The sequence below is a fragment of the Ixodes scapularis genome, unplaced genomic scaffold (assembly GCF_016920785.2).
Source record: "Ixodes scapularis isolate PalLabHiFi unplaced genomic scaffold, ASM1692078v2 PGA_scaffold0__279_contigs__length_252992795, whole genome shotgun sequence".
Classification (NCBI taxonomy): Eukaryota; Metazoa; Arthropoda; class Arachnida; order Ixodida; family Ixodidae; genus Ixodes; species Ixodes scapularis.
Genome location: NW_024609835.1, coordinates 149,044,633 through 149,068,536, shown reverse-complemented (window position 1 = coordinate 149,068,536; position 23,904 = coordinate 149,044,633). Strand labels below are relative to the sequence as shown.

General features: G+C 50.3%; 1 protein-coding gene across 1 annotated transcript in view; it reads right to left on the bottom strand.

Annotated features, from left to right (window-relative positions):
- Positions 1-11,322: 11,322 nt before the first annotated feature.
- LOC121832950 overlaps positions 11,323-23,904 on the bottom strand; it is a 35,767-nt gene continuing 23,185 nt past the window's right edge. Inside the window, exon 3 of the mRNA XM_042293194.1 lies at positions 11,323-11,471. Coding sequence (XP_042149128.1) covers positions 11,323-11,471 — 149 coding nt within the window. The remainder of the gene's footprint in view (positions 11,472-23,904) is intronic.

Below are 23,904 nucleotides of genomic sequence, written 5' to 3'. Positions count from 1 at the left end.
AGTCATGTTGAACTCTTGTAGCCGGAGGCTCCATCGAGCGAGGCGTCCTGACGGGTCCTTGAGGTTCGCAAGCCAGCAGAGCGAGTGGTGGTCCGTGACTACGCGGAACGGGCTTCCGTACAAGTACGGACGAAACTTCGTGATTGCCCAGACGACCGCAAGACATTCTTTCTCAGTCGTGGAGTAATTTTTCTCTGCCTTGGACAGTGTCCGACTTGCGTAGGCGATGACTCGTTCGGTGCCTTCTTGTACTTGAACTAGTACCGCGCCAAGTCCTGCGTTACTTGCGTCAGTGTGAATCTCGGTGTCCGCATCCTGATCGAAATGTCCAAGAACCGGAGGCATCTGGAATCGTCGCTTCAGCTCGTCGAATGCCTGCTGCTGTTCCTCGGCCCATTCGAACCTCTCGGCGTCCTTCGTAAGGTTTGTGAGCGGTGCGGAAATCCGTGCGAAATCCCGAACGAAGCGACGATAGTAGGCGCAAAGTCCAAGGAATCTTCGCACGGCCTTTTTGTCTGTCGGCACTGGAAATGACGCGACGGCGCGAGTCTTTTCAGGGTCTGGGCGCACGCCTTCGTTGCTAACCACGTGACCTAGAAACTTCAGTTCGTCATAGGCGAACCGACACTTTGACGGCTTGAGGGTGAGTCCAGCGGTCCGTATGGCTTGAAGAACAGCTCGGAGTCGTCGCAAGTGCTCGTCGAAATCGCTGGAAAACACCACGACGTCATCGAGGTAGACCAGACAGCTCTGCCACTTCAGTCCTGCCAGTACGGTGTCGATAAGACGCTGGAAAGTTGCTGGCGCCGTACATAGTCCGAAGGGCATTACCTTGAACTCGTACAGCCCATCCGGCGTGACGAAAGCTGTCTTCTCTCGGTCCCGTTCGTCGACTTCGATCTGCCAGTAGCCGCTCTTCAGGTCCATCGATGAGAAGTATCGAGAGTGGCGCAGCCGGTCTAACGTGTCGTCGATTCGGGGGAGTGGGTAGACGTCTTTCTTCGTCACCGCGTTCAGCTGCCGGTAGTCCACGCAGAACCGAAGCGTTCCGTCCTTCTTCTTAACCAGTACGACTGGAGAGGCCCATGGACTGCTTGCTGGCTGGATTATGTCGTCGTTCAGCATCTCTTGAACTTGCTCCTGGATCACCTCCCTTTCTTTAACGGAGACTCTGTACGGTGATCGATGCACAGGGCGCGCGTCGTCCTCGGTAATGATGAGGTGCTTCGCAACGGCTGTTTGGCGTACCTTCGACGACGTCGCAAAGCAGTCACGGTATTCGGCGAGGAGGTTAATCAGCTGCCGTCGTTTTGGGTCCGGAAGCTTAGGGTCGATGTCGAATTGCGCTGGCGAAGTACCGTCTTGCTGAGGCGGCGAGGATTCATCAGTAATGGCGGATATTTCAGCGGAGTTTCGGAGATCTTCGACGTGGCCAACGGCTGCACCTTTCGTGAGGTGTTGCGTTTCATTCCGGAAGTTCGTCACGAGGACCACAGTGCGGCCATCCTGAAGTTCAGCTACTCCTCGTGCGACGCCTATTCCTCTTCCCAGGAGCAACTGGAGGTTACCTTCCAGAAGAACTTCGCTACGGGTAGCTGCATCGGTCACGACAGGTACGACAACACTTGATCGCGGCGGCAGATTCACGTGGTCGGCAGCGACTCGGACGGCGGCTGACGCAGTTTGGAGTTTCTCTGAAGGCGGAACAGGTGTCCGCGGCGTCAATCTGTTTTCTCCAAGGTCGATGACGGCTCCGTATTCACACAAAAAGTCCATGCCGAGAATGACGTCTCTGGAACAGTCTTGTAGAATGACGAATTTCACAGGACACGTCTCGCCGTGAATTTCGACGCGAGCGGTGCACCTTCCGACAGGCGTGATGAGGTGTCCTCCGGCGGTTCGTATCTGCGGTCCATCCCACGGCGTCGTGACTTTTCGAAGGTGGCGAGAGAGCCTCCCACTCAATGCTGAGTAGTCTGCCCCGGTGTCAACGAGTGCCGATGCGTTTTGGCCATCGATAACAACGTTTAGGTTGTTGGACACCGTTGCAGGCGCGTCGGTGCATTGCGGGGCGTCGAGAGAGTGGGAGCGCTCCGGCGTTCTTGGAGGCTGTTTGCTTCCGTCGTTTTTGGCAACGTCACCTCCAGGCGTTGCCGCACTCAGTTTTCCCGACGCAGGGGAGACAGGCTCTCTCGGCGGGATCGTGGCGCTGGGGAGGCTGAACGTCGTGGCGATGGGGAGCGGGCTTCACGGCGGAGAGACGACACTGGGGAGGGGGAACGTCGGAGGTACTCCTCGATGTCGTGAGGGCGTTCGCCGTACCTCGGGCGTGGGTCGTTCGGGTGGAACCCACGCAGGCCCATTTGCCGGTAGGGACAACGACGGTAGATATGGTCGGCCTCTCCGCAGTGGTAGCACAACGGGCGTCGATTGGCCGTCCTCCACACGTCGGTCTTTCGTGGAGCAGCTTGTTCTGGGCGGACGTACGCCCGATCTTCATGGCGTCGTGAATACTGCGGCGCTAGAGGTTCACGTCGAGGTGGCGCCGTATACGGGTGAGCAGGGGGCGGTGGTCGTCGGGTAGCTGCGGCGTAGCTCAGCTTCGGTGGTTCAGGAGCGGTGCTGGCGAGAACTTCTGGCTGCAGCGCCTGCTGAAGTTCTTCCCGGACAATCTCGGCGACTGAGGGCGTATCCAGGCTTGTGGCAGCAGGTAGCAACTTCTTCAACTCCTCCCGGACGGCTTCACGGATAAGGTCACGGATGTCGGGGAGGGTGGTGCCCAGGTCGGATCCAGATGTCGCTAGAGTAGTTACGCCAGGGTGTCGTTGGTAGTGTCTAGCGCGGGCTAGCAAGGCCCGTTCCATATTTGTCGCCTCCGTGATGAACTCGTCGACTGTTGTTGGGGGATTCCGGATGAGACCGCCGAAAATCTCGCTTTTCACACCCCTCATCAGGTGGTGCAGCTTCTTCTCCTCGGTAGCCTGAGGATCGGCGCGGGCGCTTAGGCGGAGAACATCCTCCACGAAGGCGGTGATGCTCTCGTTGGGGCCTTGAGTCCTGGTACGCAGTAAGTCTTGGGCTCTCTCTCGGCGGTGCTGGTTGACAAATGTCGCCTTCAGCTGGCTCTTGAAAATGTCCCAGGATGTCAATGAAGACTCGTGATTTTCGTACCAGCTTCTGGCAGTCCCCTCGAGCGAGAAGTACACGTTTTGCAGCCGTTGCTCGTTGGTCCAGCTATTGTGGCGGGCGACGCGTTCGAATTGGTCGATCCAATCTTCAACGTCTTCGTGGAGTTCGCCGTGGAACGGAGCCGGCGTCCGAGGAGCGACGGGTAGGTAGACGACGGCAGGAGCGGCGGGGGTCTGCGACTGATTGGCCATCGTCGGCTGCCTGGTCCTGGGTGGTAGAAGTTCGTATTCCGGGTTTAGCCCTTGGGTGCGGCGACTTGATCGAGTCTCGATCTGGTCTTCGTTGGGTCCTCGGGAGCTTGGATTCGGACTTGTACTGCGGGAACTCGGAGGGCTGCGCTGCACGAACATGCGGTACCCAGCACCTCCACCAGAATGTCACGGGTGGTGAGTCGTGACCAATAAACAAGAAATAACAGAAATAAATAAACGTTTAATGTGGCGAACTTGTGCCAAAAATAAAGAATGAAACTGAAGAAAGCAGAGCGTCGCGGGCGTCGAAGTCGGCGTGTCAGCAGAATCGAGCGCTGGGGCGAGACTGACTCGACAAGGTCGCGGGCGGCCTCTTATCTAGAGTGAGTCAGTATCTCGAAGATTCGGCGGAGAAGGTTCGAGCGTAGCGCGCTCGGGGCGAGAATGAACAAGCACTTTCTAGAACAACAAAAACAGGGATGAACGATAGTTATGTCCGCAGCAAGAGTGAACGAGAACTTACTACAAGTCCGTGACCCTGCGCGTGGCAATATAAGCTTAACTCCACTTTTCTATCTGACGAGTGCGGGTGGCATTTGAAGCAAGGCCCAAAATTCAAAATCTGTACAATCACTGGAAAACTCTTCAAGCTTTTTCAAGAACGCTTTTAGTACATGCGACTTAGGCTGTCGGCGTTAGAATTCAGCTTTCCTCGCTTGTAAGTTACGCGGAAGTTAAATTCCTGCAACGCTAAACTCCACCGCAGGAGCCGTCTGTTTTTGGGTGACATCTGCTGCAGCCATGTCAGAGGACAGTGGTCCGTTTCGAAGGTGAACATGGCACCTGCCAGGTAACAGGACAACTTTTGCGCGGCCCAGACCAAACAAGCACACTCCTTTTCAGAGGCGCTATACGCCTCCTCCCTTGTGGTTAGCTTGCGGCTCGCGTAGAGGATGGGGTGCTCCTCGTCCTTGAGTTTCTGGCACAAAACCACACCCAGTCCCCGGTCGCTCGCGTCGCACTGGACGAAAAATGGCTGAGCATAGTCAGGTGCTCTTAGCACCGGTCGGCGCGTGAGCGCGGTCTTTAGGTTCCGGAAAGCCTGCTCCATTTTCTCGTCCCAGATGACCTTGTTGGGCTCATGCTTTCTGAGAGCATCCGTGAGTGGGCTAGCTGTCTGAGAATAATTTGCGATATATCGCTGGTAGTATCCCGTCAGGCCTAAAAACGAGCGGATCTGCGTTTTTGTTTCGGGTCTCGGGAAACCGTCTACGGCCGCTACCTTGATTTCCGAGGGTCGTCGGCGCCCTTGTCCAATGACGTGACCTAGGTAGGTCACCTCAGCACGCCCCAGCTGACATTTTTCGGCTTTTACCGTAAGGCCCGCTTCAGGTAGCCTACCAAACACTTGACGTAAGTGCGAAACGTGTTCTTGCCATGTTTCCGAAAAGATCGCGATGTCGTCGAGATATGGCAGTGCGAACCCCTCCATCCCGCGAAGGACGCTGTCCATGAGTTTTGAAAAACAAAATGGGGCGTTCTTAAGCCCGAAACTGAGCATCAGCGGACGGAACGTTCCGAGTGGTGAAATAAATGCCGCATAGCGGCTTGCCCGTTCCGTCAGGGGTACCTGCCAATACCCGCGAATCAGATCCAATGTGGAAATGTACCTGGCTGCACTTACACGCTCTACCCTCTCCTCTATGTTTGGGATGGGGTAAGTTTGGTCTCTGGTGATCGCATTTAGTCTCCGATAATCGATGCACGGGCGAGGATCTTTACCTGGCACTTCCACGAGTATGAGGGGAGAAGTGTAGTCACTTTCGGCGGCCTCTATAACTCCGGGCTCAAGCATGCGTCTGATCTCTTCGGCTAGTATGTCACGTTGTCTTGGAGAGACCCTGTATGCTTTCGATCGAACTGGGGTGCCGTCTGTGAGTTCGATGTCATGGCACACCAGATCAGTACGACCAGGTCGATCGGAAAACACTTTATCGAATTCCTCGATCGCATCGCGCAGGTCGCTCACCTGATCTTCAGTAAGAACTTCGGTTTTTACTGCCTTGGCCACTACCGTATCTACATCGTACAGTCCCCGTTTCCCCTCCCATCTAGGAATATCCGTGGGAACTTCCTCCGGTGTGTTCCAAGCAAGGCTAAGCTTCTCTTTCCTCCCCACGTAGGGTTTCATCAAGTTAGAGTGGTAAATCGTTACCTTCTTTCCCGTCCCTCCTGATTCTACAGCGTAGTTCGTGTCAGAGAGTTTTTGGAGCACTTTGGCTGGGCCTTCCCATTGCACCTCCATATTGTTTTTCTTTGAAGCTCTCAGCAACAATACCTGATCTCCAACTTCAAACTTTCGGGACCTGGCCCCCTTGTCATAGTAGAGTTTCGCCTTGAGTTGCGCCCTCTGCATGTTTGCCTCTACTACTTCCTGCGTCTCATACAAGCGATCTAGCAGCTTTAGCACATACTTCACCACCGTCGGGTCTTCCCCGTGGCCCTCCCATGATTCGCGAAGCATGCGCAATGGTGAGCGCAGCGAACGCCCATACACGAGCTCGGCCGGGCTGAAACCCGTGGCCTCGTGTGGCACGGTGCGCAGGGCAAACATGGTGGCCGGCACACAAGCCTCCCAATCTGTTTTCTGCTCGAAGATCAAAGCGCGAAGAACTCGCTTAAAAACGGAATGCCATTTCTCTACAGAGTTTGATTGGGGGTGGTAAACTGAACTGTGGACCACCGAATGCCACATTTCTCCAAGAAAGTGCCCGTGAGAGCGCTAGTGAACACGCTGCCCTGGTCCGATTGAATTTCAGCGGGAAATCTGATTCGCGCAAAGACAGACAGTAAGGCGTCCACTATCTCCGCCGAACTCAACTCTTTCAGAGGACATGCCTCCGGGAACTTTGTTGCGGGGCACAGTAGAGTGAGCACATACCTCTACCCCGATTTGCTCGTGGGCAGTGGACCCACTGTGTCTATGACCAGCCGGCGAAAAGGCTCAGTGATCAGCGGAACGAGCCTCATCGGTGCTTTTTTCTTATCGTGTGGCTTCCCTATCCGCTGGCACGTGTCACATGATCTTACGAAGTTTTCCGCGTCGCGAAAACATCCTGGCCAGTAATATTCCTGAAGCAGCCTGTCTTTGGTTTTCTTTATGCCAAGGTGGCCCGACCAAGAGCTCCCGTGACACAACTCCAAGAGATCCGAGCGGTACTTCTGAGGCACGACCAATTGGTCGAGGTTCCTTCCTTTACGGTCTTTGTAAAGGCGATAGAGTACTCCGGCCCTCATCTGATACGAGATGTTCCGCTTACTGATTCCCTCTTTCGCGGTGTCGTACAGTACAGTAAGGCTCGGATCACTCTTTTGTTGCTCCATCAGAACCTCTCGGTCTACCTGAAGCAAGGTCTGAAAACTACGCGAGGAAGTGGAAAGCAGAAGCCCCCTGTCGTCCCCCGTTTCGCAGTCCGCCCCAGCGTCTCCGTCTACCCCCTCCGTGTTTTGGCTTTCCGGGGGTTCTTTGGCCGCGCCTCCGCGTTGCGTCGGCATCGTTTCAGTTTTGTTGGCAGAAGTAATCTCCTCTTTGTCGGAGGGAGACGGACCGTCCGAGGTCGATCTACACCTCGGTGACACTTCCTCCTCTCCCCGACTCACTACCTCTGCGGCTATTTGGCGCGCTTTTGCCCTCGTGAGTGCCTGCACCGCCCTTTCGCTAAAAACGAGGCCCCTCTTCCGCAGTATCTGATCTGATTTGTTCGAAAACAAATACGGGCAACTAAGCGACAAATTCCGAGAAACTGCTGCTTCGGTCTCTAGTTTCACAAAGGGACCCTCTACACTGACGCTAGCAATGGGGAGGCAGACTTTCTGGTCTTTGACTGCCTGCTTAATCCAGGCACACTCCCCCGTGTAGTCCCCGGGCCTAACCAATGACGGGTGCATTACATCTATGGTTGCCGCGCTGTCGCGAAGAACGCGGCAAGGCCTTCCATTTACTCTCATGTCATGCACGTAGGGCTCCAGAAGCCTCATGTTCTCATCGTCATCGGCGTAATGAAAGACGACTTTTGGTTTCCGGCAACCCGCCGCGATATGGCCACTTTCTTGGCAGTTATAGCATACAAGCGGCTTGCGTTTTTTCAAACGCCTTTTTTTCCTCGGGCTTCTCTTCTCATTGAACCTGGGCTCCTTAGAGCCGTCCTCGTTTGGAGACTTTCCTCCGTGTCGCCAACTTTCCCCATAGCTGTCTTTGCCGGCCTTTGCCGCATGCCATTTGCCGGTTCCATAGGGCTTATTAGGCTCTCCTCTAGCTTCCCTCTTGAGCGGGCGCTCCTCTCCCGCTTTTCTGCGTGAAGCGTACTCCTCGGCCAGCTCCCCCGCCCTCTCGACGGTGTTCACGTCAGGCTTGTCCTGCAGCCAGAACCTCACAGCGTCCGGGTGGCAACGGTAGAACTGCTCGAGGGCAACGCATTCTACAACCTTATCGTGCTGCCCGTAGACGTCCGCGCTTTTTAGCCACTCAATCAAATTTGCACGCAGGTCGTATGCGAGCTCCGGGTATCCCTGCTCTGGTTTCTTTCGCATGGTACGGAATCGCTGGCGAAAGGCCTCTGTTGTGAGGCGATACTTCCGGAGCAGGCTCGCCTTTACCTTTGCGTACTCTTCGGCGTCCTCCCTGCTCAATCGCGCGACAACGTCCGCGGCCTCACACGGAAGGAGCGTCAGCAGTCTTTGCGGCCAAGTTTCTCGCCCGAAACCCATTTTCTCGCAGGTACGCTCAAAGTTCACCAGAAAGAGACCAATGTCCTCTTCTACTTTAAAAGGCCGCATAAGCTTCGACATTTTGAAACCCTCGACTTTCCCTTGACTTGAGCGTTCTGAGCTAGCCTGCCCGCTGTCGAGTTTCTTTTGCTCCACCTCAAGTTTTTGACGCTCAATCTCGATCTCCTTTTCTTTCAAGTCCTGTTCCCGCTTATTGAATTCAAGTTGCTGTTGTTGTTTGGTTGCTCTTTTCTCGACCTCTTCCCAGCTCTCCAAGATCTCCTCATTTTCAAAACCTAATGCACAAATCTTATCAATGAGCTGCTGCTTTTTGGTAGTTTTTGCTACTTTTAAGTCCCAATTCCTCTGAAAGCTGGAACAATTCCGGTTTCTTTAATTTTTCCCACTCCATGCCTGCCATGAATGCCACTCACGCTCGGGATATCTCTCTACTGAGAAGTATTATCAAACACTCTTCTCTAGTAGCCCCCTAAGTTCGCCAAAACGTCACTGACAAATTCCTAGCTAAGGAACGACACTTGGCGAACCCCCGAACGAAATGAACACTCACCGACCTCCAATGTCCGATGCTCGTGAGACCATCCCACCGCTGCCAACCAGTTGATTTGACCGAGTGGGGTCCGTGGTGGTAGAGGGGCGACTCGAGCCAGGCACTGGGCTGGAGCTCAGCGGGAACAACGATGAGCCGCGATCTCTCTCGAAAAGTACACTGTTTATTTACATGATGTACAGTTGGTTCAAGACCAGAGAAGATATTTGCTTGTCAAAGTTCGTTCATTTTAAGCATTTGGTTCTCCCCAGGTCCCTAGGTAGGGACCCCTACATCGGCGGATAGTCGGCCAATCATAGAAAGGTGTCCCGTTCAAACACCGCCCCACATTCCATTATTACGCACACTGAGCCGCCGTAAACACTTCACCGTCGGTCCAGACAGCGCCGAGAGTCTCACCAAAACACCGGCTCGTTGGAATTCACGCAGCTGGTCAAAACACCGTCCGGGGCCGAGACGTGACGTGCCGACTTCGACTCTTCGTGTCTACGCGTTGAATGAAGGCGTCCTGATGATTTCATCGCCCCGGATCGTGCCCTGGTGTGAAACCTGAGACGTTGTTTTCCCTCTTCGGATGCTATATCCAGACCTCTACACGGTAAAGTCTGGCTATATCACGGCGCCCGTCTGGTCCGTCCGCGTTGGAAGGAGTGCTTCCGAAGCGATGCTTGCGCCAGGCTCGCTGAGTCAGATGACCTTGAACCCGTGGGAGACGCTCGACGAAAACAGACGGCCAGAAGTAGACATTGTGAAAATGGTCCGGGTCCATTCATAACAGCGCCCACCTCTCTCTCTTGCTGGCGGCCAGGCCGCTGCGTACGCTGCGCCGCCATGGAAAGTGCTTCTCTGGTGTTTTTTATTTACTACTCCGCGTGAGAGCCAATGGTAGCCTCGTTCCTTGATGACGCGCGCCAGCCAATGGGAGCCTAGCCATCAGATCGCAGCTTCACTTCGCTCTAGGGTGCCTACATGTTTCCGCTCCGCTTTAGGGTGGCGCCAACTTCTTGTTACCCTTTCCCAGATCCTCTCCCACCGCCATTTTGACCCACTTCTTATTTGGCTAAACGTACACAACGTTGAGTTTTCGTAGTTTGGACACCGGCAACACTGTGAGGCCACTTCCGTTTCCGTTCATAAGAGGAGTCGGACGAGTCGGAGGCTCAGCGGGATGGCGGTCGTCGTGGCTGTCGCTCTCTTTATTCGGGTGTTTTATACTTTGAAGTTGCGAGCAGGAAGTATGCGTTGCGTTTATCGAAACGTGGGTCCCCTCGACAAAATGGAACGCAACAGACCGGCATCGCACGCCGAAACCTCGCCGTCGGAACGGGAGAGGTGGGCGCTCCCTAGCCCTAACGAGGATTAGTGGAGTAGGGCGAGCGCACGACTGGCGAGTGTGACAAAATGGTCGACGAAACAGCGGAGGCTGCCATGGTAACGAGGTAGGCAACACTGGTTTGTCGGCAACAGGTATCACAAACGTTGTCGCCACCCTAAACAGCGGAGCGGCGGGAACATGTAGGCACCCTACTTCGCTCCATTGCGACAGGGGAGTTGAGATGCTGTTTGGCGCGGCTTAAAAGCTGATGACGTCGGTTCGCTCTATGGAAAAGTTAATGCTTTCGAGTTAAAAAAATGTGTCTTGCCCCCACCTTTTAGAGGGACAAAAAACTAAGTATGCATATAGTTTGTATATCCGATAAGAGATGGCGCAAGTTGAAATTGTCGAGCGTCACTCGACGCCTGACCGGAAAGGAGAAATGGGCCTGTCGGGGGAGCCCCAACACTTCTCCAGAACGGGAATCTTTCTTCGTCGTGAGATAACCGACAGATGACCTAAAAGGGTTAATGTAGGCTACCGCCTAGAGCGGTATTTGTACTCGAAGCTCTTTCTGTAACTTCGAAGCACGCTCTTCAGTCCGCGCCAGGAGAGGTACTGTGGCCTCAGGAACCAGCTGTAACACTCTGTTAAGACATTCTTACTAAGTTTTGTTCGCATAGCTATTCACTCTACAATCTGGTTCACACTGTTGCGATGGATGAAGACCAAGTCCACACAACCATTTTTTAAGACACTTATGACAGCCATCACCTCTGCGCGGCCCGCCGTAAGTTGCCAGAAATGGCTTAAAAATCGGTTGTTTTGGAGTCGGTGGTAGGCCGTCGCAAAGGTGTGAACCCACCTTAACGGCATAAGGCAATAAGTACTAGAACGAAGTGGGTCAAAATGTAACAGAAATTTTGCTGGTGCCTTCTCTTACAAGGTTTCAATATGGCAATTTACTTTTTATATCAGTTTTTAGAAAGCTTACGCTGCTTATTCCATTTTAGAAATAGGACTGGACGTCCGAGAAGGCTGAACGACCTTTGTTCAGCATGGACCTTTGTGACGGAACGCGGAGGCGTGTTTGCAAGCAGTATCCTGCTGGAAGGACCTCAATTATAATATTAATTTCAGACGACATAACTTTGTATAAGTTTATAATAGTGTACAGACAACAGATGGGCTGCAGCATTTTTATTTACTTTCACGAAACCGGTATACAAACTCGAAGTGAGGCTTAGAGTAGACCGTAAATGTCATGAGCTGGTGATGAGTGCGGCTTTTTATTTTGTTTTCTGATCACATTTTTCGGTCCAGTACGTATAAATTGTTGCTGCCCTACATGCTTGCTCTAATGTTCCCTCGCAGGCCGCGATCTTCTTTCCGTTACCAGGTGCTGTTGGCTTGATGTAGTACCAAATCTCACATGTACCTGCATTGAAGGAAACGCGATATGCGAAATCAGCACCGTAGTCAAAAATATTATACGTATAAAAAGTTTCTTGGTCCAATAAACACGTATGCTTGGATAAAATCATATAACAGCAAATCATAATCATATACGAACATATAAGAACAATACATTGTATTAGAAGCTATAGGCAATTTTAGAGCGCAGCTCTTAGGTGCCGGTTTCCAGGCTGAGCGGTGTCGCCGTCGGCATAACCGGGCGTTGCATGATCGGACGTTTCCCTTAATTACGTCCTACGTGACGTCCCGAAGGTCTCGACGAAGGTCACAACCTTCACAGTGACATTCACCAGGCCTTCACGAGTGACCTTCGTGACGTCTCGCGTTACGTCACGAAGGTCACTCATGAAGGCCTCGACGAAAGTCACGAGGGTCACAAGTTACGTCACGAGCGAGGAGGGAGGCAGGAAGGAGGATGGAGGAAGGGGGAGGAGAAGGGGAGGAGGAGGGGAGGGGGAGGAGGAGAGGGTACGGAAGAGGAGGGGAGGATACCGTCCTCTCCATACCCTCCCCTCCTCTTCCTTAAGAGCTGCGCTCTAATTCGGCATTACAGATAATTCTAAACGTCTTTCTGTTCTTATGAGTTTCTTATAAATTTTTCTATACTGTTGTATGAACTTATATGTTCTTATATAAACCTATTTGATCTTATGCGTGCATTGAACCAATAATTTCCTCATACAAATCAAATGTTTCTTTTGGTAATGTTGTGTTAAAGAATAGTTCGCTCGAATCAACGAATCCTACGTAGTAGCCGAAAGCGAAAATAGAACCAAAAATGATTAGGGTTCAAGTGGCTCACTTCAATCCTAGAAAACATACCGTAATAAAACTGATGTGTATACTCGCAATGGCTTGGACTGAATAGTCACTATATGCTCACACATTGCCGAACCAAACAAGCCTTTACTTCCGCTTCTTTTATTGTGGATGCTGGGCCTACTTTCAAAATAAACTGTCGAATGCGAATCTAGAGCACAGCACAATATATTACATGTCTACGATTGTCAAAGCATATATTTGCTCCTTTCGGTACACTCTACATATGCACTAAGTGAGGTAGTCGAGACCACTAAAAGGACAGGTGCTTACAACTGGCAGAATTCAGCTTTTAAATCAAATTAGCTTAAGTGGCGGAAGAACTTTACTTGCACAAAACATTTACCGGAGAGCACATTCTTGTGCATAAATTCTCGTAGCGTGGTAAAATACACTGGCTTTAAAATGTTTGCTAGTAATTCTGTTAGGGGAAAGCCTAACAGTTGCCTGCTGTCGGGATTGTCAGGTCGTACTTCGCCTTCATGCTTTTTAAACTTCTGAACCTGACTGCAACAATAAAGCTTTCACTTGCTAACGTAAAATGGCATTTCTTGTATACTTGTAATCCTACGGATTCGGTACTACTGAGGCACTGCCGCCTAATCGCAACCAGTCGCATCCAAATTCCCCACCTCCCCAGCGAGTTTTGATTGTTAATGCTAAACCTCTGGTGAATAGAACTTTAAAGTTTCAAAGTATTCGATGTCTTAAAATGCTGACGATAATATATCAGGTGACAAATTCATTCCTTGTAATTGCACTATTGTTCGAAAAACATCAAACCTCTAGCGTGGTTGGGTTGCTACTGCTATGAAAGAAATGTTTTCAGTTCACTGTGATAACAGTTGCGAGTGACGTCAAAGTAGTGTGGGTTATATTAAAATTTCGTGTTTTAAGGTTTGCTTTGGGTGCTGTGTGTCTACCGCCAAACGCAAGCATTGACGTTTTAGGTTCACCTTATAGTTGTTTTCTGCAACCAGTCAAAACATTTTTCAGACATCAATCCAGGTCGGTCGCAATCTTAATCAAAAACACGAGTAACCCAAACTAACAGTTCAATTCAAGACCATATACCTGTCTCTCAGAAAATTGTTTTCTCCGATACAAAATGATGAATGCATGTGTCACTAATTGCATACCTCTTTATAAAAAGCAGTATTGTTGGCTGAATATGTCAGTGACTAGGAGAATATTGCAGCTAAAACGCCGTGTGAAGCGCTCCAGTAATACCGCGATCAAGAAAAAGTGTTATTAGTCCTTGTTAACATCTCTTAGAAAGCGCCAAGGATAAACCATAAAACTGGTTGTTAGATTGTTAACGTGCAATTATTGATATTCTTCGAAATGATCCCCAGATGTTTTTGCGCCGTCTCTTGACCGCTAAACGTCAACGTCTGTAAGGTTAGGGTGAATGGCAAAGAACTAACAAAAGAACCCTCCATCTCAAAAACATCGAAATATTCTTCTTTTTCAGTGTGCACTGGTCAAGCGATCACTGCACCACCTTATAATACAAACCAGTAAAACATAACAAACATTGCTTTCCCAGAGAAGGCAATATTTGAAGCAGATATCATTTCAAAGGAAGAAATAGTGTTGACCCAATTTTATACCGAATATTTACACCGTATCGCTTAGGGTTGCTCAAAATTTCTCTATGCAATTTACAACTTTAGCTTGAACTCGGGTAAGGTACCAGAAGAATGGAAGGTCGCGATAGTTTTGACAGTGTTTAAGTCTGGTTAAAAACAAGGTGTGATTAATTTTTGTCCCGTCTCAGTTCTATGTATGCACAAGTATTAAATTTCTGTGACACTTTATCTCACATCTTTTAAGGAAGATACTTTAAAACAGCGGGTCTTTTTTACCGAATATCATGAATTTTGCCGAAGTCTGTCAACAGAGACACAGTTGTTTTACAGTATCGACGAATTTGGAAAAGGTAGGTGCATAAGAGGAAGGGGGGGGGGGTGTCAAACTGGTGCAGTTTTTCTAGACTTAGAAAATGCACTTGATTGTGTTTCCCAATGTAAACTTCTACAGACAACAAAATGCTCGCTGGAGAACAATAAAAAGTATGTTGGCTAGTCTCGAATTTACGTTGGCGCCAACAATCTGTATAAATAGAAAATGTTTCCTCTGAGACTGACCCCGCCCAGAGACCCTGTCTGCCTTGCGTCGCCGGGTGAACTAGGTGCGGCAACGCATGGAGGTGGCGTTACCGAAGACGACCAAACTAAAGAGCCTCGAGGAACGCCGGAGCGCTCCCACTCTCCCGATGTCACACATTGCAACGACGCTCCTGCTACGGTGCCCAACAACCTAAAAGTTGTTCTCGACTGCTACGACGCATCTGCCCTCGTGGACAACGGAGAAGACTGCTGAGTCTTGAGTGGGAGGCTCAGTCGCCGCCTGCGAAAAATTACGACGCCCGGGGGGGGGGGGGGGGGGACCACAAATTCGAACCGCCGATGGACACCTTATTACGGCTTCGGGTGGTGCACTGCTTAGGTCGAAATTCACGGCGAAACGTGTCCTGTAAATTTCGTCGTTCTAGAAGATTACTCCAGAGATTTCATTCTCGGCATGGACTTTCTCTTCGGATACGACGCCGTCATCGTTTTTAGTGCGGTCAGATTGACGCTGCGGACGCCTGTTCCGCCTGCGGAGATACCCCCAACAGCGTCAGCCGCCGTCCAAATCGTTGTCGACCACGTGAGCCTGCCGCCGCGATGAAGTGTGTCGTACCCGTCGGGACCGATGTAGCTACCTGTTGCGCGGCTGTTGTGGAAGGAAACCGTCAGTTGCTTCTGGGAAGAGGAATAGGCGTCGAAAGAGGAGTAGCTCATCTTCAGGACGGCCGCACTATGGTCCTCGTGACGAACTTCCGAGATGCACGTCAAGGAACTCCGGAACTCTGCCGAAATCGCCGCGATTACTGAAGAATCATTACCACCTCAGCAAAACAGTACGTCGCCAGAGCAGCTCGACACTGACCCAAAGCTTCCGGGCCCAAAAAGACGATAGCTTATTATACTTCGCGTCGAATTTTGCGACTGCTTTGCGACGTCGTCGAAGATGCGCCAAACCGCCGTTGCGAAGTACCACATTATTACCGAGGACGACGCGCGTACCGTGCATTGATCGCCGTACAGAGTCTCCCTAAAAGAAAGGGAGGTGATACAGGAACAAGTTGAAGAGATGCTGAACGACGACATAATCCAACCTTCAAACAGTTTATGGGCCTCTCCAACCGTACTGGTGAAGAAGAAGGACGAAACGCTTAGGTTCTGCGTGGAGTACCGGCAGCTGAACGCGGGGACGAAGAAAGACGTCTATGTACTCCCCGCACCGATGACACGGTACACCGGCTGCGCCACTCTCGATACCTTTCATCCTTGGACCTGAAGAGCGGCTAACTGCAGATTAAAGTGGACGGACAGGACCGAGAAAAGACAGCTTTTGTCACGCCGGATGGACTGTACGAGTTTAAGGTGATGTCCTTCGGACTATGCACGGCGTCAGCAACTTTCCAGCGTGTCATGGACACCGTATTGGCAGTACTGAAGTGGCAGAGCTGTCTTGTCTACATCGACGACGTCGTGTTGTTTTCCGGCGACTTTGACGAGCACTTGCGACGAACCCGAGTTGTTCTCCAAGGTATACTGACCGCCGGACTCATCCTCCAGCCGTCAAAATGTCGGTTCGCCTATGACGAATTGAAGTTTCTAGGTCACGTGGTTAGTAACGAAATGCGTTCGCCCAGACCCCAAAAAGACTCGCGTTGTCACATCATTTCCCGCGCCGACAGACAAGAGGGTTCTGTGAAGATTCCTAGGACTTTGCGCCTACTATCGTCGCTTCGTTCAGGATTTCTCAAGGATTTCCGCGCTGCTCACTGACCTCACAAAGGACGCCGAGAGGTTCGAATGGGCTGAGGAGCAGCAGCAGGCATTCGACAAGCTGAAGCGACGACCCCAGACGCCTTCTGTTCTTGGACATTTCGATCAGGGTGCGGAAATCGAGATTCACACTGATCCAGGTAACGCAGGACTCGGTGCGGCACTAGTTCAAGTGCAAGAAGGCACCGAGCGAGTCATCGCCTACACAAGTCGGACACTGATTAAGGCGTAGAAAGATTACTCAACGACAGAGAACAAATGCTTTTACGGTCGTCTGGGCAATCACGAAGATGCGTCCGTACTTGTGTGGAAGCCCGTTCCGCGTAGTCACGGACCACCCTCGCTCTGCTGGCTTGCAAACCTCAAGGAGCGTCAGGACGCCTCGCTCGTTGAAGCCTCGGACTACAAGAGTTCAGCAGACTGTGGTTTACAAGTCAGGACGCAAGCAGAGCGACGCTGACTGCCTGTCTAGGGCCCCTGTCGAAATACCTTCCGGCATCAGCGACGACGATGACACCGAGTGCCTCCTAGGAGAGTGAACACCGACGACATGGCACGACGTCATCGAGACGATCTGGAGTTGCGCGCCAATCGAGCCCTGCCGACCTTCGCCCTTCGACAAGGCGTACTCTACAAAGAGAACTTCAGGAACAACAACTCGCCATGGCTGCTGGTAATCCCGACCGACCCCCGAAAGGAGATCTTTCAAGCATGTCACGACGACCCGACGTACAGACACCTTGGATAGAGCCAGACACTGGCCCGTATTCGTGAAAAGTATTACTTGCCCAAGCTCCCCAAAACCGTCCAACTCTACACCCGATCCTGCCACGAGTGCCAGCGACGCAAGAAACCGCTGACGAAGCCGGCAGGCCTCCTGCAGCCAATTCCTCCGCGGACTGAACCGTTTCAGTAGATCGGAAGAGATTGACTTGGTCCTTTTCCGCCGTCGACACTGAGAAACCGTTGGATAATCGTCGGCACAGATTATCTCACGCGGTACGCAGAAACGAAAGCCCTTCCTTCAGGGACCGCGGTTGAAGTCATCAAGTTTTTCATTGAGTCCATCGTCATCTGGGCATGGCGCTCCCGAAGTTCTGATTACAGATCGCAGATCATCGTTCATGGCACAGCTGACCCAAGAAATCCTCCGGCTTACTCACACCAGCCGTCGTCGTACCACTGCATACCAACCGCAGACTAACGGACTGACAGAGCGACTCAACAAGACAATCGCCGACATGATCTCTATGTACGTTGACGTAGAGCACAAGACGTGGGACGAGGTGTTGCCCTATGTCACGTTCGCCTACAATACGGCGGTTCAAGAGACCACTGAATTCACACCTTTCCAGCTTGTACTTTGTCGAAAGGTAACGACCATGCTGGACGCGATGCTGCCCCATGAGCCAGCTGACAATGAGAGTGACGACGTCCAGGCGGTTGCTCAACAGGCTGAAGAAGTCCACCAGCTCGCCAGACTCCTGATTCAAGACCAGCAATGCGTCTACGCGAGCCGCTACATCCTCCGTCTCAAGGACGTCCACTTCCAGCCCGGAGACAGGGTGTGGGTGTGGACGACCATCCGTCGCCGCGGACTCAATGAGAAACTGCCTAAACGGTACTTTGGACCACACAGGGTACTTCGTCGCCTCGGGGAGCTGAACTACGAGGTGCTTCCCGACGGAACTCGACCATAAAGAGGACGTCAGCCGCGACCGGAAGTAGTCCACGTCGTGCGCCCCAAGTCGTATTACGAACAATATAACTTTAGACTTTCGTCAAACTGTGAACCGTGCCTCGCGATTCTGCTGTCCTTTTGTTGTGGAGTTCTGTTCTCGGTTTGTGCTGCATCAGGACGATGCGCTTTTAAAGTGTAGGATAATACCGCGCGCAGGGCCGTGAAAGCAACATTTAGTCACGGACTTCTAGAGGGTTCACGTTTATTCTTGCTCCGGACATAACTTCTATAATTTATTCCTGCTTTTGTTGTTCTAGAACGTGCGTGTTCATTCTCGCCCCGAGCGCACAATGCTCAAGCCTTTTTCGCCGAATCTTGCAGATAGTGACTCACACTAGATAAGAGCCCGCCCATGACCTTGTCGAGTCAGTCTCGCCCTCGCCCCAGAGGTCGACTCTGCTGTTACGCCGACTTCGACGCCATGACGCTTTCCTGTTTTCTTGCTCCCTTTTTATTTTTGGACACAAGTTCGCCCCCTTAAACGTTTCGGTTTCCCCCAGTTATTCTTTGTTTCCTCGTTTGTTCCTTCGTGACAATATACTTGCTGTTCACTCTCTGTTTCATCAATTCACACCAGGTCATTCATATGAGTGGACGTGTTACATTCAATGTCGCTTCAGTAGTTCGTTGAGTATTTGTTAGATATTAAAATATAGTTTCGACGATAATACAACATTGTTTCGTCTGTTGCATTGCCTCCACAGTTTGGCAGTGGATGTGCTAAAGCGAATATTGTTTACGTCATATGTTCTTGTTGGTACTTACGATTTATATATTTTGCCCTGTTTACTTTTACTATCTACAAAGCAGTGTTTGCCCTTCGCGTTGCCACCGACCAGGCCACTGGCAACATTGTTAATTAAAAAGTAAATAAATATAACACCCCGCTCTTCTGCTGCCAAGGAAGCGTTATAATAAAACCTTAACACTGTGTCGGTTAAAGCTGGGTGGGGGGGGGGGGGGGGGGGGGGGGGGGGTGTTGTGACGGTAGTGACCCGTAATTTGCACCTTAGCATCACTTTTACTTGGCTTCGAAAGTTTATCACCTTATTGCGGCCATTAATTGTTTTCTTCTGACGTGAACCAGAGGACGATGTGCAAAGCTATTTGAACAAAGCCAACGCGGACCCTTATCCGCACTTTTGACGATCGACTTTCTGAAGGACGATACTTCGTTGTTTTACATTAGCTTATCACTCCTCCAAGACGCTGGGGGCTTTTCAATATCTGCAATCTTGCAAAGTGTAGACCCTAAAAATAAAACAGCACTCGAACTTCAACGAAGCGCACAAACCGAGCTGTTGAATAAAAGCATAAAAATACATTGTTTTCAGCAAATGTTTTAATATAATTATAGCGCGCTAGCATGCCCACATCGAGTGGGCATGGTAGCGCATCTCGGAGCATGACGACTAAATGGCTCTTCCAGATTACGCTCTTGATGCTGGCATCGGTCGGTTGCCTTCCAACATGTGACCAGCACCCATCGGTTCAAGTGCAGCATCAAGATACTGACTCACCTTGCATCTGCGATAACTACACAACGGGATTACGTGTCTCTGTGACGTCAGCACCGTTCCCGACAGCAGCTACATATCCTACAAAAGCCACGTCCCGACTGGATTTCACCAGTGGGCATGGTAGCGCATCTCGGAGCATCACGACTAAATGGCTCTTCCTGACTACGCCTGTTAGTAAAAATAAGTCAATTTATTAAGAGTTTCATAATAATTATGTTTGCCTTATTGTGCTGGCATGCCCCGGCACTGTTCTTCGCATTCTTGTAGAACGTGTTCGTACGGTAAAGTTGTGGTTACTACTGGCCGAAAACGTGGAAACTAACCTAGGCCCTGATGAAACTAGTAAAGCTGATAGGCAGGATCCCATTCAGCAGATTTTAAAAGCCAGAAGCACGTTGCAATGACATCAAAGAATCGCGAAAGGAACAACAAAGCGTTAAGGAAATGTTTGTAGGAGTGAATAAGTGACTATGCGCTATTGAGGCTACCATTGATGAGGTCCATAACACGGCGAAGTCCTTTTAGGATTACGAGGTTAGTGTCGCTGAGCTAAATCACACTGTTTGTGACTTAAGAGTGACTGTTTCTCAAATTGGAAAGAAGCTTGATGACTATGAAAATCGTAGTCGACGGGAACAAAGTTATTGTTTTTGGCATACCTGAAGATTGTTTAGAGAGCCCTGTCCAACTGAGGCAGAAAGTTTGCAGTGATGCTTTTGTTGGTAAATTGAATTTACACGTCACCACCATTGAAAGGGCCCACCGGCTTAATTATAACAAAGAAAATCGCCCGAGGCCTGTGATCTTGAATGTTCGTGGTTTTAAGGAAAATGACAATTTATTTAAAAACACGTATAAACTAAAAGGTTCCGAAATTTCTATCTCCGACGACTACTCAAGACAAGTACGCTTACTTCGAAACAAAAATTGTGGGATAGTGTGGACGCTAACAGGAGGCAGGGTGACAGGGTAAAACTCGTCTACAACAAATTGATAATCAACAACTTGACTTACACGTGGGCAACGGAAAGTGACACTAGAATTTGTATTTATAAACAAGAACGTTCCATGGCGTCTATTGAAGGTGCCTTTTCACCGTGACACGTCGTACCTTGTCGAAATATTTGAAATTAATAAACGTCAATGCCAGAAGTGTTGCTAACTAAATCGTTGGCCTTGAGTATTTGTTGTTTTATCACGAACCTGACATCGTTGCTGTAACAGAAACGTGGCTGCATAGTTCTATTCATGATTCAGAGATCATTCCCCCATCGTATAACATTGTTCGGAACGATCGCGAATCACGTGGTGTGGGCGTTGCCGTTATCCTTAAAAGTTATTTGGATTTTTGTTGTAATCGATGACGTTCCTGATATTCAGTGTTTATGGCTACACTCTAAGGAAAAATTACTACCCTGGGTACTCAAATGGCGCTTTGGAGGCTTTGACCACCACAAAAGGCAAGTTGCTGGCCTTTAGGCAAAGTGACGACCCCAAACAACTGTGGAATGACCACCTTTCTGCAGGTGACGGCGAGGGGGTGGGGTAACTTTCGAATCTGATATTCACGTGCAGGCAGTCGCAAATATTATTAGTAACTTAGATAACTACAGAAAGACTCTAAATTATATCCTTCCTCACCTTTCGTAATCCTTTAAGATCCGCCAAGATCACATCTGTTCTGCGGTTCGCGTAGATTGGTGGAATAAACATTTTGTCAGCGCGAGCAGCAACACTGGTCTCGACAGCTGTGGACCGTGGTATGATGTACTAGCTGTGGCATCATAACAACAACAAACGACGTGGGTGTTTTCCGAACTGAGGTGAGGATATTTTTTTGCGGTATATAATTGCAAAGAATGTTTTAACAAAATGATTAGTTGTATACCTGATTGCGTTGAACCACTGAACACTGAGCCAGAAAATAGGCAGGGTAAACATGCTCAGAGGTATGTGATTGTGTCGCCCGTACTGTTTTCATTGATCTCGGACTGGTTGAATTTCTGAGCTGCACCCGCCGTGGTTGTAAGCTCCCGGCTTTACGTACGTATTGCGTGAACTTTCGAATTCTGTAGCACGTTGAAATTCAGTGGCAGCGTAGTAATTGGCTTTTACTATCGGGTGGTTCAAGCAGCGGCTAGGCTCTTTAAATCGACCTGAGAATTCGGTTTCTTAACCTATTGCGTCCCGATTTTGTACAGCGTTGACCACAGGTGGCGCATTTTTTTCTATAAAATTCGCAAAGAGCCAGCTTACCTAAGGAAAACGTAAAGGAAGAAAAATGCTTAAATCCTACCGAAACGCAGCGAAGCCACCGGTCTTCAAACCATTGGGCGCCCTGTGGTTTGAAGACCGGTGTCGTCACTGACTTTTCCATAGCAGCTAAGCATTTTTGTTTTTTTCTTACTTTTTCCTCAGGTAAGCTCGCTTTTTGCAAATTTTATAAAAAAAATGCATTACCTTTGGCCAACGTTGTACAAAATCGGAACGCTATAGGTTAAAAACCGAATTTGGCGGTCGATTTAAAGATCCTGGCCGCTCCTTGATATCACCTAGTAGATTGTTGCGTCGTCGAGGGCGCTAGTGGTGCTTTTACAAGCGCCAGCGCGAGCCCGAACTTGCGCCTCTTTCGCCGTTTGCGTTCTTCAGTTTTAAAGCCTCTGCTCTATGATTTACTAAACCTAAACCTAAAAGTCAATCACATCTGCCTCGTCACCCGTCACGGCACCCCATAGCGCTGCCGCTCTACCGGCCTGTCCTGGATGTCGCCTTCTGCCAAGTAGCAGCCGGATCGTTGAACCACCACCATCGTCGCATCTCCACCACAGGATCACTACATTTTGGTGCGTCAGCTACCACTATATTTCGGCGAGTCAGCTACCGGTATTATTTGGTGCGTCGGCCAAGCCTGTCGGCCCATCCCGTTTTTTCGACTGTTTAACTCTTTTCTGGGCACAAAGAGAGCCCCTGAGGTTTTTCACAACGTTCTTGTGCTCGTGCTCGTTCAGTTTTTTTTAGGGCAGTTTATCAGTTTCTGAGGTTCTTTGCAGCGTTCCAACACGTGTGTTCCTTCAGTTCTTTCAGGACAGTAAATAAGCCCCTGATGTTCTTCACATTGTTCCAGCGCTCGTGATCGTTCAATTTACGAGTCTGCCCTGCAAGAAGTGGTCTTTCAAACCTTCTGATCTTTTCCCCTTGGCCGGTCGCTCTGCTGTACCCGGTTTTAGACTTTACGAAATTTCCTTGCATTGAGACATGGTGCCCTATACTCCGTTCACCCCTAAGCTGAGACAGAGCCAAGTATGTAGAAAGTTTGGCCATTCGTTGGGAAGTATAGGAAACAATTGAGGAGGCGCCGTTTGCTGAAAGCGGGCTGGGCGTGTTCCAGGGCGTCTTCACAAATTCGAATGTGGCCAATCAGAGGCTGGAAATAATACCCTGGCGGTGGTTGCGAGAAAAAAAACTTAATAAGTGCGTCGGAGTAACTCTCGGTTACTGAAAATGTGGTGAACGTGATGTATCAATCACGGTCACCCAAAATTATGGTGGAAGAGTGCGACTGGCGGAACGATGAACATGACCCGTGCGCCGAGGGCCGGGAATCTACCGTCCGAGCGGTCGCACTCTCCCCGAGCAAAACAGAGTTGAGCGGCACCTTTTTTTCTTACATCTTTCTGCAAGATCATGATCGTAACATCACGTGCACCCTATTTTCAGCCATGAAGGGTCACTACACTTCACACTTACGTGCTTATTAGAACCGTATAGCAACATATACCTATGATTCAAACAGCTTCTCGCTACTACCACTAGGGATTCTTTTAGTCTTCTGCTCAGAGAGAATGTCAAGCCCACTTTCTGCTTCTGGTGCACGCCCAGGCTCTGCTCGCTCCTCCCATTGACCAAACTCTCTCTATACACGGCTCTGGGCTGAGACAGCAGTGGGAGCTAAGTGCCTCGGTGTGTGGGAATGAGCGGAAGCGTGATCCCGTGGCGAAAGAGGGGTGTATGACTGGTCCATTGAGGGCGTAGCTTTCACCGCAGTCTCAGCTTATAAATGAATGGAATATAGTCAGCTTAGGGATGAATGGAATATAGCTGGGTGGCGCAAAATGGCCGCCCAGCTCCGGCCTCCCAAAAAGTTGGTGTTTACAAGATGGCCGCTGTCTTCATTGGCCTCCTCGCTCGAAACCCTATGTCGAAAAACCAGCGTGCACTAGCACGCGACACAAAGCTTCATCGACGGCTGCCCGTACGCGGAGAAGCTAGAGCATCTCCTCTGTTCAAGATGGGCACTTTCGGTGAATCGCAGTGCTGTGAAATTAATTGTTTCTCTTTCGGTATTTCGTCTAAGAAATCATTTTTATCATAACTGCCTGTGACCTCAACAGCAGCCGTTAAGCCGACATTTTC